Genomic DNA, 19,588 nt, shown 5'->3' with positions numbered 1-19,588 from the left:
GGAGGTGGAATAATGGTCTGGGGCTGTTTTTCATGGTTTGGGCCCCTTAGTTCCAGTGAAGGGACATTTTAACACTACAGCATACAATGACATTCCAGACTATTCTGTGCTTCCAACTTTGTGGTAACAGTTTGTGGAAGGCCCTTTTCTGTTTCAGCGTGACAATTTAAAAAATATATATATATACACTGCTCAAAAAAATAAAGGGAACACTTAAACAACACAATGTAACTCAAAGTCAATCACACTTCTGTGAAATCAAACTGTCCACTTAGGAAGCAACACTGATTGACAATACATTTCACATGCTGTTGTGCAAATGGAATAGACAACAGGTGGAAATTATAGGCAATTAGCAAGACACCCACAATAAAGGAGTGGTTCTGCAGGTGGGGACCACAGACCACTTCTCAGTTCCTATGCTTCCTGGCTGATGTTTTGGTCACTTTGAATGCTGGCGGTGCTTTCACTCTAGTGGTAGCATGAGATGGAGTCTACAACCCACACAAGTGGTTCAGGTAGTGCAGCTCATCCAGGATGGCACATCAATGCGAGCTGTAGCAAGAAGGTTTGCTGTGTCTGTCAGCGTAGTGTCCAGAACATGGAGGCGCTACCAGGAGATAGGCCAGTACATCTGGAGACGTGGAGGAGGCCGTAGGAGGACAACAACCCAGCAGCAAGACCGCTACCTCCGCCTTTGTGCAAGGAGGAGCAGGAGGAGCACTGCCAGAGCCCTGCAAAATGACCTCCAGCAGGCCACAAATGTGCATGTGTCTGCTCAAACGGTCAGAAACAGACTCCATGAGGGTGGTATGAGGGCCCGACATCCACAGGTGGGGGTTGTGCTTAAAGCCCTACACCGTGCTGGACGTTTTTCATTTGCCAGAGAACACCAAGATTGGCAAATTCGCCACTGGCGCCTTCACAGATGAAAGCAGGTTCACACTGAGCACATGTGACAGACGTGACAGTCTGGAGACGCCGTGGAGAACGTTCTGCTGCCTTCAACATCCTCCAGCATGACCGGTTTGGCGGTGGGTCAGTCATGGTGTGGGGTGGCATTTCTTTGGGGGGCCGCACAGCCCTCCATGTGCTCGCCAGAGGTAGCCTGACTGCCATTAGGTACCGAGATGAGATCCTCAGACCCCTTGTGAGACCATATGCTGGTGCGGTTGTCCCTGGGTTCCTCCTAATGCAAGACAATGCTAGACCTCATGTGGCTGGAGTGTGTCAGCAGTTCCTGCAAGAGGAAGGCATTGATGCTATGGACTGGCCCGCCCGTTCCCCAGACCTGAATCCAATTGAGCACATCTGGGACATTATGTCTCGCTCCATCCACCAATGCCACGTTGCACCACAGACTGTCCAGGAGTTGGTCCAAAGTTAGTCCAGGTCTGGGAGGAGATCCCCCAGGAGACCATCTGCCACCTCATCAGGAGCATGCCCAGGCATTGTAGGGAGGTCATACAGGCACGTGGAGGCCACACACACTACTGAGCCTCATTTTGACTTGTTTTAAGGACATTACATCAAAGTTGGATCAGCCTGTAGTGTGTTTTTCCACTTTAATTTTGAGTGTGACTCCAAATCCAGACCTCCAGTGGTTGATAAATTTGATTTCCATTGATCATTTTTGTGTGATTTTGTTGTCAGCACATTCACCTATGTAAAGAAAAAGGTATTTAATAAGAATATTTCATTCATTCAGATCTAGGATGTGTTATTTTAGTGCTCCCTTTATTTTTTTGAACAGGGTATATATTTTTTTCACATTTATTTAACCAGTTAGGCCAGTTGAGAACAAGTTCTCCTTTAGAACTGCGACCTGGCCAAGATAAAGCAAAGCAGCATGACACAAACAAAAACACAGAGTTACACATGGAATAACAAACGTACAGTCAATAACACAATAGAAAAATATATATATACAGTGTGCGCAAATGAGGTAGGATTAGGGAGGTAAGGCAATAAATAGGCCATAGTGCCGAAGTAATTACAATTTAGAAATTAAACACTGGAGTGATAGATGTGCAGAAGATGAATGTGCAAGTAGAGATACAGGGGTGCAAAGGATGAGGTAGTTGGATGTGCTATTTACAGATGAATATGTACAGGTGCAGTGATCTGTGAGTTTTTGACAGCTGATGCTTAAAGTTAGTGAGGGAGATATGAGTCTCCAGCTTCAGTTTCAGTTCAGTTAGTTTTTGCAATTTGTTCCAGTCATTGGCAGCAGAGAACTGGAAGGAAAGGCGGCCAAAGTAGAAATAGGCTTTGGGGGTGACCAGTGAAATATACCTGCTGGAGTGCATGCTACGGGTGGGTGCTGCTATGGTGACCAGTGAGCTGAGATAATGTGGGGCTTTACCTAGCAAAGACTTATAGATGACCTGGAGCCAGTGAGCCATATTTGTCGACGAATATGAAGCGTGGGCAGCCAACGAGAGCATACAATGCCCCCATGCAATGGCATACAATGCCCCCATGCACAAAGCAAGGTCCATACAGAAATGGTTTGTCGAGATTGGTGTGGAAGAACTTGACTGGCCTGCACAGAGCCCTGACCTCAAGCCAGTCTAACACCTTAGGGTTGAATTGGAACACCAACTGCAAGCCAGGCCTAATCGCCTCACTAATGGTGTTCGGGCTGAATGGAAGCAAGGCCCCCGCAGCAATGTTCCAACATCTAGATGTTCGACGAGCACATACTTTTCACAATGTAGTGTATCTTTAACTCTAGAAAAGGACCCGTAAGTATGCATTTCACTGTTAGTCGACACCCATTGTCTACAAAGCATGTAACAAATAACATTTGATTTAAATCCCTTCAAATCTATTGAAGTGCATACTACTGCCTCGGAAGCAGGGGCTAAATAAGGGTGTATTTGGAACTCATACCACCCTAGATCTGTAGCTGGAAAACAGATTTAAAGATTTGACTTGATGTATATGCAAACTTGTTCATGTAAGACTAACACTTGATCGTGATTTACACAGATTGTACCACGAAGATGTAATACACCCCATTTCTTATTGACTAAAGCTACAACTGGCATTCTTTGGAAGTCAGGGATAATCCTCTCACTGAAGTGTTTTGTGATGACATGGCTTTGTCATTGTAGATTTTGTTTCCCATCTCCCTATGGTTGCCTGGGGGCATTAACCCACCCTTTATCATGCCGTTAGTTGTCTTGTTTTGTGAAACACGTTTCACGTTTTAAAAAGAATGTCACCAAACCACATTGATGAGAAACAATAAGGTCAACACCTCCGATACATTACTTTAACATTCAAAATGATCCCGCAGTGCACTTTATCTCTATCTGCAATTGTTTGAATTTGAGCTTTAGTTGAGAGAAAGAGGTACTGCAAGTATAGGTGCACACCTTGAATACAGCATTTTATATTCTGACTGAACTCACAGCGTGGTTGCCTCTATTTACAATGGATTGAATATTGAATTAGTCTAGACTCTAGAGAGAGGTTCTGGATGTGTCTGTATGTTTTGTGGTTGAGAGCGCTTCTCTGACTGTCCTTCCTCACCCCCCTTCTCTCCGAGGGTGCTAGCTGTCTCCACAGCCCGCCTGTCAGCCACCAAATGACAGCTGACACACCATGATGGAAGGTGGCTCCGTGGGACATCTGCTCAGCTAGACATGCCCAAACTGTTTGGGAAATGAAACATGAAGGAGAAACTCCATTGGTCTATTGTTTTTTTTAGTTGGTGATGGCATACAAGGCTGTGACGATTTGGAACGATGGGAACATTTTCACAGAAATGTTGAATACCAATGTGTATGGTGTTTCAACTTCACTTACAGTATGTTACATAGAGATATACTATTGGATGATCTGTGTCCATTACAAAGATCAATACAGGAGGAGGAGAAAGAAGGAAATGGAGACCCTAATGTGTAAAAACAGTGAAAGTGTGAAGACAGTAGAGCTGCAAACATGTAAAACAAAGGGGAAAATACCATCATTACTGACCCAATATTTGACTTACAGTACCAGTCAAAAGTTTGGACACCTACTCATTCAGGGGATTTTCTTTATTTAAAAAAAACTATTTTCTACATTGTAGAATAATAGTGAAGACATCAAAACTATGAAATAACACATATGGAATCAAAGTAGTAACCCAAAAAGTGTTAAACATGTCAAAATATATTTTAGATTCTTCAAAGTAGCCAGCCTTTGCCTTGATGACAGCTTTGCACACTCTTGGCATTCTCTCAACCAGCTTCACCTGGAATTATTTTCCAACAGTCTTGAAGGAGTTCCCACATATACTGAGCACTTGTTGGCTGCTTTTCCTTCACTCTGCGGTCCAACTCATCCCAAACCATCTCAATTAACACATATGGAATCAAAGTAGTAACCCAAAAAGTGTTAAACATGTCAAAATATATTTTAGATTCTTCAAAGTAGCCAGCCTTTGCCTTGATGACAGCTTTGCACACTCTTGGCATTCTCTCAACCAGCTTCACCTGGAATTATTTTCCAACAGTCTTGAAGGAGTTCCCACATATACTGAGCACTTGTTGGCTGCTTTTCCTTCACTCTGCGGTCCAACTCATCCCAAACCATCTCAATTGGGTTGAGGTTGGGTGATTGTGGAGGCCAGGTCCTCTGATGCAGCACTCCAGCCTGGATGTGTGTTGGGTCATTGTCCTGTTGAAAAACAAATGATAGCGCCAACCAGATGGGATGGCGCGTATCGAATGCCAAGAGTGTGGTACTGTATAAGTATGTGGTCAGTATAAGATATCATCCTGTCCATAACGATTTTGATGCTACATGAGTTCTGTCATGTTGTTTACGCTTTATACATTGTGCATTCGAAGATTAACCTCTGACATTTGTTATTGAAAATGTCATATATGTTTGACTCCCAAGAATGCTTATGACTTCATACATTATGTTGGCTTTGAATTTCTCTCTCTTGATTGAAGTGTTCCGTTCCAACCAAAAGGGAATTCCAAGAGGGTTCTGTAGCATTCATTATGAATGGAGTGTGTCAATCCATTTGAGTTTGTTTTGCTTTGAATGTTTCTAAATGAGCTAGGGAATGTGTGTTTAATATATATTTGACGGATTAATTTGTTCTAAAGGTGGTATCCTATGACGGTGCCACGTTGAAAGTCACTGGGCTCTTCAGTAAGACTATTCTACAGCCAATGTTCCCCTATGGAGATTGCATGGCTGTGTCCTTGATTTTATACACCTGCCAGCAATGGGTGTTGCTGAAATAGCCAAATCCACAAATTTTAAGGAGTGTCTACATCATTTTGTCTGTGTATAGTGTATGTCTTTGATGGTAGAACGGTATCAATTTATGGTAAAGTTGGTGGTATGGTAGGGTGTGGTTATTCCTAACTATCCCAGGAAGATACAAGTCTTTTCTAAAACCATAATGCGTGAAAATGCTTCTCGCATGCAATGTTGAGTACCCTCCTTTGAGTCAGAACATGCAATACACATGCATCACGAAGGATAAACCAAATCCATTCTACTCTGTGAAGATGTTTTCTGAATACTGTATATTTCCATTCTACCCAACGCATCGGCCTAACAACTTGCCATATTGAGCAATAAACGATATTCTCTCATCACCTCGCATTGCCCGCAGCGCATGTTGAGCGGAGCTTAAAATCAGAAAAAAATCGAATTATCTTATTTTAATGGGCATCAGAGAAACAGTCAACCTTAACTGAGTCATAATGACCATACAGTAATCATGACTTACAGTGTGTTCTGAAGAAAAACATTTGCTCGATTTTCTATCTTCACAAAGCCCCCACACCACCTTCATCTACACCAAAGAAGACTCGAGGCTGTAATCGCTTCCAAAGGTGCTTCAACAAAGTAATGAGTAAAGGGTCTGAATATTTATGTAAAATGTGATATTTCAGTTTATTTTTAATACATTTGCAAAACTTTCTAAAAACCTGTGTTTGCTTTTTTATTTTGGGGTATTGTGTGTAGATTGGTACGAAACAAAAACATATTTAATCAATTTTAGAATCATGGTGGTAATGTAACGTATATATACAGTGCCTTCGGAAATTATTCAGACCCCTTGACCTTTTCCACATTTTATTAGGTTACAGCCTTTTTCTAAATATGTTTTTTTTTAAATGTCCATCATTAATGGCCTGCAGCATACCACCCTGCATTCCACTGCTTGCTTGCTTCTGCAGCTAAGCAGCGTTGGTCCTGGTCAGTCTCTGGATGGGAGACCAGGTGCTGCTGGAAGTGGTGTTGGAGGGCCAGTAGAAAGCACCCTTTCTTCTTGTCTAAAAAAATAAATATCCCAAAGCCCCAGGGCAGTGATTGGGGACATTGTCCTGTGTAGGGTGCTGTCTTTTGGATGGGACGTTAAATGGATTTCCTGATTCTTTGTGGTCACTAAAGATCCCATGGCACATATTTTAAGAGTAGGTGTGTTAATTAACCCTGGTGTCTTGGCTAAATTCCCAATCTGGACCTCATACCATCACGGTCACCTAATCATCCCCAGTTTACAATTCATCCACCCCTCCTATTCCCCAGATCTTTGGTTTAAATGAGAATGTGTTCTCAGTCAACTTACCTGGTAAAATAAGGGTAAAAAATATGAATAAAAATCTACACAAAAAAATCTATAATGTCAAAGCAAAAACAGGATTTTATACATTTTTGTAAATGTATAAAAAAAAAAAAATGAAATAGCACATTTACATAATTATTCAGCCCCTTTACTGAGTACTTTGTTGAAGCACCTTTGGCAGCAATTACAGCCTCGAGTCTTCTTAGGTATGACACTACAAGCTTGGCACACCTGTATTTGGGGAGTTTCTCCCATTATTCTCTGCTGATCCTCTCAAGCTCTGTCAGGTTGGATGGGGAGCTTTGCTGCACAGCTATTTTCAGGTCTCTCCAGAGATGTTAGATGTTAGATCGGGTTCAATTCCGGGCTCTCAAGGACACTCAAACTTGTATAGAAGCCACTCCTGCATTGTCTTGGCTGTGTGCTTAGGGTCGTTGTCCTGTTGTGAGGTGAACCTTCACCCCAGTCTGAGGTCCTGAGCGCTCTGGAGCAGATTTTCATTAAAGATCTCTCTGTACTTTGCTCCATTCATCTTTACCCCAATCCTGACTAGTCTCCCAGTCCCTGCCGCTGAACAACTTCCCCACAGCATGATGCTGCCACCACCATGCTTCACCGTAGGGATGGTGCCAGGTTTCTTCCAGAAGTGACGCTTGGTATTCAGGCCAAACAGTTCAATTTTGGTTTCATCAGACCAGAGAATCTTGTTTCTCATGGTCTGTGAGTCTTTATGTGCCTTTTGGCAAACTCCAAGCGGCTGTCATGTGCCTTTTACTAAGGAGTGGCTTCTGTCTGGCCACTCTACCATAAAGGCCTGATTGGTGGAGTGCTGCAGATATGGTTGTCCTTCTGGAAGGTTCTTCCATCTCCACAGAGGAACTCTAGAGCTTTGTCAGACTGACCATCGGGTTCTTGGTCACCTCCCTAACCAAGGCCCTTCTCCCCCGATTGCTCAGTTTGGCTGGGTGGCCAGCTCTGGGAAGAGTATTGGTGGTTCCAAACTTCTTCCATTAAAGAATGACGGAGGCCACTGTGTTCTTGGGGACCTTCAATGTTGCAGAAATGTTTTCGTACCCTTCCCCAGATCTGTCTTCATCACAATCCTGTCTCAGAGCTCTATGGACAATTCCTTTGACCTCATGGCTTGGTTTTTAATCTGACATGCACTGTCAACTGTGGGACCTTATATAGACAGATGTGTGCCATTCCTAATCATGTCCATTCAATTGAATCTACCACAGGTGGTCTCCAATCAAGTTGTAAAAACATCTCAAGGATGATCAATGGAAACAGGATGCACCTGAGCTCAATTTCGAGTCTCATAGCAAAGGTTCTGAATACTTATGTAAATAAGGTATATCCGTTATTTAATTTTACTAATGTGCAAAAATGTGTATTAACCTGTTTTATCTTTTTCATTATTGGGTATTGTGTGTATATTTGCTGAAGATGTGTTTTTTATTTAATACATATTAGAATAAGGCTGCAACGTATAGAAATGTGGAAAATGTCAAAGGGTCTAAATACTTTCCGAATGCACTGTATCTATTTGCATTCATTTAAAACCCTGTAAGGATCTGTATTCTCAGATGTACTATGGCAAATACTAAGTGTGTCCTATCCTGGGTCAGCTTCATTAGAACACACCATAGGAACATGTTTTTGTGACAAAAACAATAATTTCTTATTGGAGATAAGTTCAGATTGTGTCTCCTCGTTTCACTCAGTTCAGAGTTGTTTTGTCAGTATCGTGCCCAATGAACATGACCCTCTTGTCTGTCCAGGTCTGACCACACTGCAGGTGGTGCTGGACACGGCTGCAGAAAGGAAGTGGCAGGTGACCGCCATCAACGTGGGCAACCTGAAGGACGAGAGGAAAGACGAGGCCTACCGCTCCCTCTTCCAGGACCTGGAGAACAAGAAGGAGAGACGGGTCATCCTGGACTGTGAACAGGACAAAGTCAAAGACATTATGGAACAGGTAAACATAAAAGCTCAGTCCTCTGGTAGTTTGTGCTGGCCCTGATGTTAGAGCAGTGTTATATTGAACAGCTATTCTGCTATGACTGAGCTTATGATGAATGCAATGATGAGTGTGTGTAATGCAGCAGTTGAGATCTTGTTGGTGTGTTTTTGCCTGTGTGGGTGAGTGTCATCCTTGCCTGCAAACATTTCACACCTACCCCCCAAGTGGACTGCCTTGCAACAATCCCCTTAATTGTTCAATTAAACTGCAACAAAAGTGGAATTAAAGGCCACAGAGATTTACATAAATGGGTTATTTATAAATCATCCCTGGCCCGTGGGAGAGTACATCGATTTGTTTTTAAGGCAAGCAGATGTGTGTTTCACAAAACACTGAAATCAATGTGTATTCCCCTCGCTGCTGCATGCTAAATGTTTTATCTGAGAGAAACAATCAAAACCGGTCACAGTTTTCTGCCTATAGGAAGTCACGTACAATGCATTTTTATTCAAATTATTATTTAAATCTCTTTATGTAACTGGCTTTCTAAGTGGAGGTGTCACTCATGTGGTGGGATTAGCTGCAGGTGTGTCATTTGAGGTAGTTAGTGAAATGGCTTTTGAGGTAATTACTGAAATGGGCTTCCTGTTTTGGTTCGTTACTGACAAGTGATAGCACTGGCAGGTGGCAGGTGTGACTGTAAATAAAGCCTATAAGAATAACACTCATGACTACTGTAGCATACGGAATATGGAATATGATTACATGGAGACTGTCTTATTTGATTTCCATGTCATTATGGTTTCATATATGATCTGTTCTGTTTACCTATCTGATCTTTTCTCCAGGTCATCACCATTGGCAGACACGTGAAAGGCTACCACTATATCATTGCAAATTTGGTGAGTTTTCACAACTCAGCTGTGGAATTGGAATCTCAGGGAGAACATAGTGACTAAAATTGATTTATTAAGCTAAAAGCATAGCGATGAGAAATTGAGAAGCCAGAGTGATCGTCTTCCAATTGAATCTCTTTATGTATTGCCAAATAAGTTAGCTTTGGGTAATAATTCCATTCCCGTTACTTTCTTTCAGCTGACATTTGTTTGACAGCAAACATTCCCATTTCATGTCTGTGCTTGGATTCCCTTGTTTTTCCATTTCAGGGTTTTGTGGATGGGGACCTCTCCAAAATCCAATATGGAGGAGCCAACGTCTCAGGTTTCCAGATTGTGGATTTCGATGACCCGTTGGTTTCCAAATTTGACCAGATTTGGGAGGCTCTGGAGGAGAAGGAGTACCCTGGTGCCGACAGTAAGATTAGGGTGAGTAGAGGGGGACTCAGCTAGCACTTCTCCATCCCCGGCAGCTGTGACGTGGCTGTGGCTTCAAAATATTTTGCCCCTATTCTCCCTCACACATACTGTGTGTGTGTGCAGACCCAGGCACACAGCCGCTTGCACACACACAGACAAGCACACTGACGTCCTCACAACCCCTCTCAGAAACACACTATAACTCTTCCTTCCCCTCCCTTGTGTCCCCATTTCACCCCTCAACACACTTACACACCCTTCCCCTTCTGTTCTATTGCAGTACACATCGGCGTTGACCTACGACGCGGTGCAGGTGATGACGGAGGCCTTCCGCTACCTGCACAAGCAGCGCATTGACATCGCCAGAAAGGGCAACAACGGCGACTGTCTGGCTAACCCCGCCGTGCCCTGGGCGCAGGGAGTGGAGATTGAACGAGCGCTCAAACAGGTGACAGCATGGGGTTGCCGTGGCAACGGCTGGCTGGCTCTACCACATACGCGCACACACAGAGACTGAAGTATAAGGACACACAAAAACATACACACATTCTCCCCTGAGCTAGCATTGACAATAGTCTTCCCACACACTCTCAGGATTTCTACCCTGAGCATTGGCTTCAAAGCTTAGACGAGGCAATGTGAATCCAGATCTGTGTGGAAAAAGTAAATTGGTCTATGACTGAGGTATTTAATGGTGGCGTCTTGCCATTCTGCCGCTGTGGTTTTGTGTCCTTCTAGGTTCGTGTGGACGGTCTCACAGGGAATATTCAGTTTGATCAACATGGCAAACGAGTAAACTACTCTGTTAATATCATGGAGCTGAAGAATAATGGTCCTGTGAAGGTATGTTAGTGTTTCTGAATATGGTTATGGCTAGAACATGTCTCAATATGATAGATGCCGAGCCCACCCTCAGAAGCCCCGCCTTACTAGCTACAATATCAGGGCTGTCATCCATTTTCAAAATTCTTCTCTCTTCAGCTCGCCTGAAGGGAGAACATTTCACACAATTTACTAACTTTTCAATCACACGAAGGCTCCAAGATTCAGATCTGACTTAGGTGTCTGTCAGTGGGTCCCCATAGATGTTGCTTTGCTCTCTTTACGTGACACATGTATGCATTGCATGCACATGACCGATAGGGCCCGAACTATAGAATATCATAATCACATAAGTAAATTAATTTTAACAAACTCAGAACACTAACACATCTGACAGCAAAACGTATGCAGAGGACGTGACAAATAAACTTGAAACTGGGGAATTTTTACTGGTTGCTCACGGGGTCAAGGAGAGGTCAAATTGTGGAAAATACTGGAGATCAAGAAAAATAAAGTAAGGAGCAAATGCTGTGTGCATATGTTTGCCAAACTGGTGCTGTTAGATTACAATCTAATTTCTCTAACGGTTTGGAACAATGTAAACAACACTAAATCAATTAAGTGTACTAGAGAGTCTGTAATTATTATTTAAAACATTTTGTAAAGCCTTTATTACAGCAAAGACCAAAACCAGTCGCATTCATTCGTGAATGCAATTTCCAAAATGGAACGGTTTATTTATTGTTTACGCTAATTATTCAAGGGTCGCGTTGTTATTATTATTTTTTTAAATAATGCTTGATTGCATTTCAAATCAGGAATGACTCGTATGCTGTGTGATGACATGAATGAATGAATAATTGATTGATACAGTACTGTAGCTTATATATAAGTATTGAAATATAGGCCTAAGTAAGTTATGTATGAAGACTAAACAGGATGTGCTCCAAGCCTACAGAACGATGGTGGTTATAGAAGGTTGCTATACTAAGCCAACTAATAATAATGATATTACATATTGTTATAATAATGATGATCACAACAATAAAAATAATAATAAATATAAGGAGATCAAGAAAAATGAGGGCTATTATTATTATAAATATATTTTTTCTGGCCATTTGGAACAGTGTAAACCACACTAAATAAATTAGAAATAATACCAGAGAGGCTGTTCTAACGCAAAAAAAAAGTGTAAAGCCTTTATTACACCATAGCAAAGACTAACATTTTTTAAATGGTTTATCTGACATGTGGTTGGTGCTCACAAAGGCTTGGTGCTCACGGAATCAGTAGGCTATTAAACAAACACTCAAAGGCAACAGAAGCAGGATCTGTTTTATTTCTGTCGATGTGTATGGATGATTTATAACGCCAGGCACATTTAACAGTTAGACTATTGATTATAGGCCTAATTAAGTTGGTGATTCCGCCCTCCTCACTTTTCTTAGACAATCTAGGCAATGACTGTTTTCTCATCTCCTAACTCCGCTGCTGCCTCCACCACATTGTTTTCAACACCAATATGCTGGTTAACATGGCCTTTATGCACATAGTAACATGGTCTAGGAAAAGGCGCCAATTCAACAGCACACTGATATGTTTCAGAACCACGGACAGCGACTGCTATCCTGTCACGTGTGCTCCCTCTCCGTCCTCTAGGTCACCAGTCTTCTTGTCGTTGCGCATACCTGTCACCAGCGTAACGCCTAATTGTGCATTATGACACTCCATCACCTCCTTGATTACCTGCCCTTTATGGCACTCCCTTTGGTTTCATTGTATCTGTTTCTGTTCCATGTCAGTGCGCTGTTTGTGTTACATGTTTGTTTAATTAATTAATTAAATGTATTCACTCCCTGAACTTGCTTCCCGACTCTCAGCGCACATCATTACAATCCAATGCGGGAGAAATTGCATCTGTTATAGAATAATATTATTTGTATTAGTGTTGCACCATTGTTCCTACCTAATATAACCACATACAATTTCAGTAGCATGTCTTCGAGTGATGGAATGTGCCATCCCCACAGCCTCCACAATGGATTAGTCCACTCAGACAGGCAAAAATCATGATGTCTTGTACACCATGATTTTATTTATCTATATACACAGTACCAGTCAATAGTTTGGACACAACTTAATTTTTACTATTTTCTACATTGTAGAATAATAGTGAAGACATCAAAACTATGAAAATACACACATGGAATCATGTAGTAACCAAAATAGTGTTAAACAAATCAAAATATATTTTAGATTCTTCAAAGTAGCCACCCTTTGCCTTGATGACAGCTTTGCACACTCTTGGTATTCTCTCAACCAGCTTCACCAGATAGTGGTTTGCCGGCAATTGGAATGCATTTCAATTTACAGGTGTGCCTTGTTAAAAGTTACTTTGTGGAATTTCTTTCCTTCTTAATGCATTTGAGCCAATCAGTTGTGCTGTGACTGTATAGTTGTAATCACGTTTGAGAGTAAACTCCTAGTCGTCAAATTCAACCTTTCAGGGGCCAAACCCACAGTTCCATATCTCTGTGTCAAATTGTCCTATGCGCCTGGCACAATAGACCCCGACGACGGCCGGGACTATGTGGTGGTCCTCATGAGAGCCAGTTTCATCATAGTGCTTGATGGACTATTTGGTAACAGAAGGGCTATTTGGTAAAAGACCAAGTACATATTATGGCAAGATCAGCTCAAATAAGCAAAGAGAAATGACAGTCCATCATTACTTTAGGACATGGTCAGTCAATGTGGAAAATTTCAAGAACTACGTTTTTTCAAGTGCAGTCGCAAAAACCATCAAGCGCTATGACGAAACTGGATCTCAAGAGGACCGCCACAAAAAGGAAAGATCTAGAGTTACCTCTGCTGCAGAGTATAAGTTAATTAGAGGTTCCTGCATCAGAAGTACAGAGCAGTTGGTACAGCCGGTACTTCTTAGTTCCCAAGAGCGATGGAACTTTGTGTCCAATCCAGGATTTCAAGGTTTGTAAATTCAACATGCTTACACTTTGCCGTCTATTGCAGTGGATGCAACCCAGCAATAAGTTTATGTCCATAGACGGATGCATATCCATAACGGATGCATATTGTCATGTGACTAGATGAGGTAGCTGAGTTGAGGGAACAGGTGGAGCTCCAGCTCCATGTTGGTTTCCCATATTCAGTCTCTGGGGTGCACAGTGAATCACAAGCGAAGTTGTTGCCTCCGGTTCAGCGCATTCAGTTTTCTGGGTCTTGTTCTGATTCGGTTCTGAATCTTAAGTTTTTGTCCCAACAAGAGTAGGGTCGCATTCTGGCTCTGTTTGGCACAGTTTCAACTGGGACACTCAGTGTCTTTTCACTTATGCCTGCGGTTGTTGGGTCTGATGGCCTCTATGATAGCTGTGGTGCCTCTGGGACTTCTGTTGATGTGTCTGTTTCAGAGCTAGATGACTGCTACGTGTCTGGACGCATCTCGCCACTGCCATCGTTGGCTCAGGGTTTCCCCAACGTTGCTAGTGCTGAGGCTTTCCGTCCGATGTTGGAGGGCAAGCATGAGTTGGTAAGGTCCGACAACAGGACAGAGGTGGCTTACATCAATAGGCAGGGGGGGGCGGTCTCTCTCTTAAACCTGGCCTGTTATCTGCTTGTAAAAAGCAGTGAGAATTTGTCGCTCCGGGGGAAGTATCTTCCCAGATCTCTCAACGTGGTTGCAGACCTACTTTCCAGGGGAGGCTTATCTCTATGGAATGGAGACTGCACCCCTCGGTGGTGGCCCAGATATAGGACCTGTTCGGCAGGGCCGACGTAGATCTTACGCATCGCAAGAAAACTGATGCCTGTTCTTCTCAGTGAGGGATCTGGGTGCTCCGTTGGGAATGGATGCTTTGGTCTATCATTGGCCTTGGACCCTGCTCTATGTGTTCCTCTGGTATACTGGATTCAGGCCACCGTGGAGAGGGTCCATCAGGAGGGTCTGGTGGCTCCCCGTTGGACCAGACAACCCTGGTTCCCGGGGAGATCATCTGCCTGTTGGGGGACCCCTAGAGGGTTCTGTGTCGTCGGGGTCTATTGTCCCAGGCACATAGGACAATTTGACACAGAGATATGAAACTGTGGGTTTGGCCCCTGAAAGGTTGAATTTGAGGACTAGGGGTTTACTCTCAAACGTGATTACAACCATACAGTCAGCAAATGATGAATGGAATCTGAGTTTACAAATAATTAAATCAATAAAATAAGAATATATATGTTTGGTTAACAGTTATGCAACACCAAATTCCTGATTTTCTTATGGCTGGGTCTGGGAGCAGGTGTTAGGCAGTGCACATGTTACGCATTTATCCGCGTCACCACAGTTTCCCTGCGGGTTTGAGCCTTGGACTGCCATGGTTCATCGATAGGGAATGCGCATTATCAAGACACAACAGATGCCCTGTTGTTTTGGACTTGCGGTTCCTTGTGTGAGTTCTGGCATTCCAGACACCTTGGGTCTCTGTGTGAGACTTTTTGGAACTGGTATGGACTGGGGTCGATGTTAGGCAGTTTCCTGTGGCTTTGAGCCTTGGACTGCCGTGGCAGTGCGTCAGTACACAGTTTCCAGGTTACTGCAGGTTTTCGGTGGGTTTGAGCTTTAGGCTGCTGTGGTTCATTTACTCTGGTCAATCCTATGCCGTGCGTATCTGCGCTTTACCAAGTCATGACAGGGGTTCTATTACTTTAGACTTGCGGTTCTTTGTACTAGTATGGACATTTCAGGCTCGCAAGGTAAGCATTGTTCTTGAGCTGGTGAAACGTGTGCGCTTTGGCTGCCGTGGACCTAGTTTGGTACCCTCTGAGCTGGCTTGGGCCGTGATTGTATGTCTCCGTAGAATGTTATACAGAGTGACCGACTGAAAGGGAAGGTACAGTTAGAATACTGTTTCCTGAAGGAGGGAACGAGGTACAACATATTTTGGCCCCACACCGTCAGGGGGTTTGAGCTCACTGAAGAGCAGTACTGAATTGAGGAAATGTATGCCACAATTTTATAGCCAGGAAGGCTTCTAAGGGTGGCCTCGGCCTCCATTGACCTGTTGGGCATGATTTCAGATTGCTTTCAGATTGGCTTGATTTAAGACTCCCCATAGTATGTTATACCTCGTTCGCTCCTTCAGGGAACAATAGTTATATTCATAACTGTATGTTTACACTCATCTGAAACAACAACGCTGTCTACCGTCTCATGACATTATGGAATTGCTCATTCACTATGCATTATTTTCTCCACAGATTGGATATTGGAACGAAGTTGACAAAATGGCTGTCACAAAATCAGACGTGTTTCCGAATGACACAACAGGAATGGAAAACAAAACGGTCATTGTGACCACAATCTTGGTAATGACTTGTCATTGACTCTATTCATACCATCTGACTCTTTAATTCACAACAATTGAATTGAAAAACAAAGCTTAGCAATTTTTTGTCCATAGAATCATGTTTTTATATTATTACTTTGTCCATATTGATGCGGTTCTAATATGGACACTGTACATACAAACAAACTCATAGGAGTCTATTTAAGAGCTGTTCATTCATTCAGTGAAAAGTCTCTACATGTATGCAGCTAGCATGAACTGTATACCATGATGTAAAGGCTAAAGGCACTCCTGCTGGACTGAACAGTATTTTTGGTTTTCTCCCTCAGGAAGCCCCATATGTAATGCTCAAGAAGAATGCTGACCTTTTTTTAGACAATGAAAGATACGAGGGCTATTGTGTAGATCTGGCTGCTGAGATAGCCAAGCACTGCGGCTTCAAATACCAGCTGAAAATTGTGGGGGATGGAAAATATGGAGCCCGAGACGCTGAGACCAAGATCTGGAATGGAATGGTGGGAGAGCTTGTCTATGGGGTAAGAAAAGAGATGCATGGGCCTTATAATATTGATCAAATCCAATAACTTGCTGTATACGAACATCCCCAGTAGTTCCCTTTAAACACTACTAATGCCCACCCGGTTTCCCTAGAACAATAACATCAACCCTTTATAACATCAAGCTCTTTCTCTCTCTCTCCTCCCCAGAAAGCTGATATAGCTGTGGCACCGCTGACCATCACCCTCGTCCGAGAAGAAGTAATAGACTTCTCCAAGCCCTTTATGTCACTGGGTATTTCCATTATGATCAAGAAGCCCCAAAAGTCAAAACCTGGGGTCTTCTCCTTCCTGGACCCTCTGGCCTACGAAATCTGGATGTGCATCGTGTTTGCCTACATCGGTGTGAGCGTGGTGCTCTTCCTGGTCAGTCGATTCAGCCCATATGAGTGGCACACAGAGGAGTACGAGGACGGCCAGATCCAGACTAATGAGTCTACCAACGAGTTTGGGATATTCAACAGTCTCTGGTTCTCCCTCGGCGCCTTCATGAGACAGGGCTGTGACATCTCGCCTAGGTGGGTTTCAAACTGCCTCCTGATTGTATGTTGTTAGGCTGGCTCAGTGCGACTTACTAGTATTCATACACTGATATTCTTGGTGAATTTTGCAACCTCGCAACTCATGCTACAATGAGGATCGAATCATCCCCAGCTACCATTTGGCCCCCCTCATCTCCCCTGTAACTATTCCCCAGGTTGTTGTTTTAAATGGCATTGTATTCTCAAGAATCTTACAGTGTAATATAAGGAGATAAAGATATACAGTGCATTCGGAAAGTATACAGACACCTTTACTTTTTCCACATTTTGTTACATTACAGCCTTATTCTAAAATGGATTAAATATTTTTTCCTCAAGCTCACTACCATAACGCAATGTTAACTATTCATGAAAATCGCAAATGAAATGAAATAAATATATTCACTCACAAGCTTAGCCTTTTGTTAACAAGACTGTCATCTCAGATTTTCAAAATATGCTTTTCAACCATAGCTACACAAGCATTTGTGTAAGAGTATTGATAGCTAGCATAGCATTAAGCCTAGCATTCAGCAGGCAACATTTTCACAAAAACAAGAAAAGCATTCAAATAAAATAATTTACCTTTGAAGAACTTCGGATGTTTTAATGAGGAGACTCTCAGTTAGATAGCAAATGTTCATTTTTTCCAAAAAGATTATTTGTGTAGGAGAAATCGCTCCGTTTTGTTCATCACGTTTGGCTAAGAAAAAAATCAGAAAATGAGTCTCTACAACGCCAAACTTTTTACCAAATTAACTCCATACTAATCGACAGAAACATGGCAAACGTTGTTTAGAATCAATCGTCAAGGTGTTTTTCACATATCTATTCGATGATAAATCATTCGTGGCAGCTGTGTTTCTCCTCGAAGCAAACGAAAAATACACGCAGCTGGAGATTACGCAATAATTGCAACGGAGGAAACCAAGGTCAATCTTCCAATGATTTGCCTACAAATACGTCACAATGCTGTCGACACCTTGGGGAAACGACAGAAAGTCTAAGCTCATTCGTGACCCATACACAGCCATATAAGGAGACATTGGAACACAGCGCATTCAAAATCTGGGGCACTTCCTGTATGAAATTTAATCTTGGTTTCGCCTGTAGCATTAGTTCTGTGACACTCACAGTTTTGGAAACGTCAGAGTGTTTTCTTTCCAAAGCTGTCAATTATATGCATAGTCGAGCATCTTTTCGTGACAAAATATCTTGTTTAAAACGGGGGGAAAAAAAGATCCATAAATTAAAAGAGCGCCCCCTATATCCAAGAAGTTAATACACATCCTGTACACTCCTGGCAGTCCTTGTACCCCTTGACGTACAGTTTATTATGTAAGCAGACGTGCCATGTCTTGAAATATCATAGTCCCAGCTGTAATTAATTCAGTGTCATATTAGTGCTGGGCGTATAGGGATTTAATGAAGTGCGAATGCAGCCGATTATGTTAAGCAGGCTTCCACTTTACACCAGAGAGGGGACCGTCAGTCACATGAATTCCTGGGAGATTTGTCATCAAGACATCAGCTATTACCCACCGCGTCCCTTTACACATGACTGGGCCTTGATGTTGTTTAAAGGAAGAGCTAACTCTGTATATTTGCTCCAGGGTGCTCAGTTTTCCTTGCTATGTCATTACCGGAGATGTCTATGGTCATACCATTTCTTTATGCGCTTTCAATCAGCTATGAGTTTAATGTACAGTTGAAGTCGGAAGTTTACATACACTTAGGTTGGAGTCATTAAACTTGCTTATCAACCACTCCACAAAATTATTGTTAACATACTATAGTTTTGCCTAGTCGGTTAGAACATCTACTTGGTGCATGACACAAGTAATTGTTTCAACAATTGTTTACAGACAGATTATTCCACTTATCATTCACTGTATCACAATTCTAGTGGGTCAGAAGTTTACATACACTAAGTTGACTGTGCCTTTAAACAGCTTGGAAAATTCCAGAAAATTATGTCATGGCTTTAGAAGCTTCTGATAGGCTTATTGAAAACATTTGAGTCAATTGGAGGTGTGCCTGTGGATGGATTTCAAGGCCTATCTTCAAACTCAGTGACTCTTTGCTTGACATCATTGGAAAAAATCTAAAGAAATCTGCCAAAAGCTCAGAAAAAAAATTGTTGACCTCCACAAGTCTGGTTCATTCTTGGGAGCAATTTCCAAATGTATGAAGGTACCACGTTCATTTGTACAAACAATAGTACGCAAGTATAAACACCATGGGACCACGCAGCTATCATACCGCTCAGGAAGGAGACACGTTCTGTCTCCTAGTAATGAACTTACTTTGGTGCGAAAAGTGCAAATCAATCCCAGAACAACAGCAAAGGACCTTGTGAAGATGCTGGAGGAAACAGGTACAAAAGTATCTATATCCACAGTAAAACGATTCCTGTATCGACATAACCTGAAAGGCCACTCAGCAAGGAAGAAGCCTCTACTCCAAAAT

The 19,588-nt window shown here is 42.5% G+C and overlaps 1 protein-coding gene across 6 annotated transcripts in view; it reads left to right on the top strand.

The window, feature by feature from the left end:
- The window catches only part of LOC112256336 (glutamate receptor 2), a 64,418-nt gene that overhangs the window by 36,614 nt on the left and 8,216 nt on the right, over positions 1–19,588 (top strand). For all 6 annotated transcript variants that reach the window (XM_024429510.2, XM_024429509.2, XM_024429513.2 and 3 more), the window contains exons 4-11: positions 8,374–8,570; positions 9,404–9,457; positions 9,722–9,880; positions 10,152–10,319; positions 10,610–10,714; positions 15,953–16,060; positions 16,371–16,577; positions 16,749–17,116. In XM_024429510.2, coding sequence (XP_024285278.1) covers positions 8,374–8,570; positions 9,404–9,457; positions 9,722–9,880; positions 10,152–10,319; positions 10,610–10,714; positions 15,953–16,060; positions 16,371–16,577; positions 16,749–17,116 — 1,366 coding nt within the window. The remainder of the gene's footprint in view (positions 1–8,373; positions 8,571–9,403; positions 9,458–9,721; positions 9,881–10,151; positions 10,320–10,609; positions 10,715–15,952; positions 16,061–16,370; positions 16,578–16,748; positions 17,117–19,588) is intronic.

The sequence above is a fragment of the Oncorhynchus tshawytscha genome, linkage group LG08 (assembly GCF_018296145.1).
Source record: "Oncorhynchus tshawytscha isolate Ot180627B linkage group LG08, Otsh_v2.0, whole genome shotgun sequence".
NCBI classification, from domain to species: domain Eukaryota; kingdom Metazoa; phylum Chordata; class Actinopteri; order Salmoniformes; family Salmonidae; genus Oncorhynchus; species Oncorhynchus tshawytscha.
The sequence above is the reverse complement of the archived record's forward strand: the minus strand, read 5'-3'. Positions and strand labels throughout refer to the sequence as shown.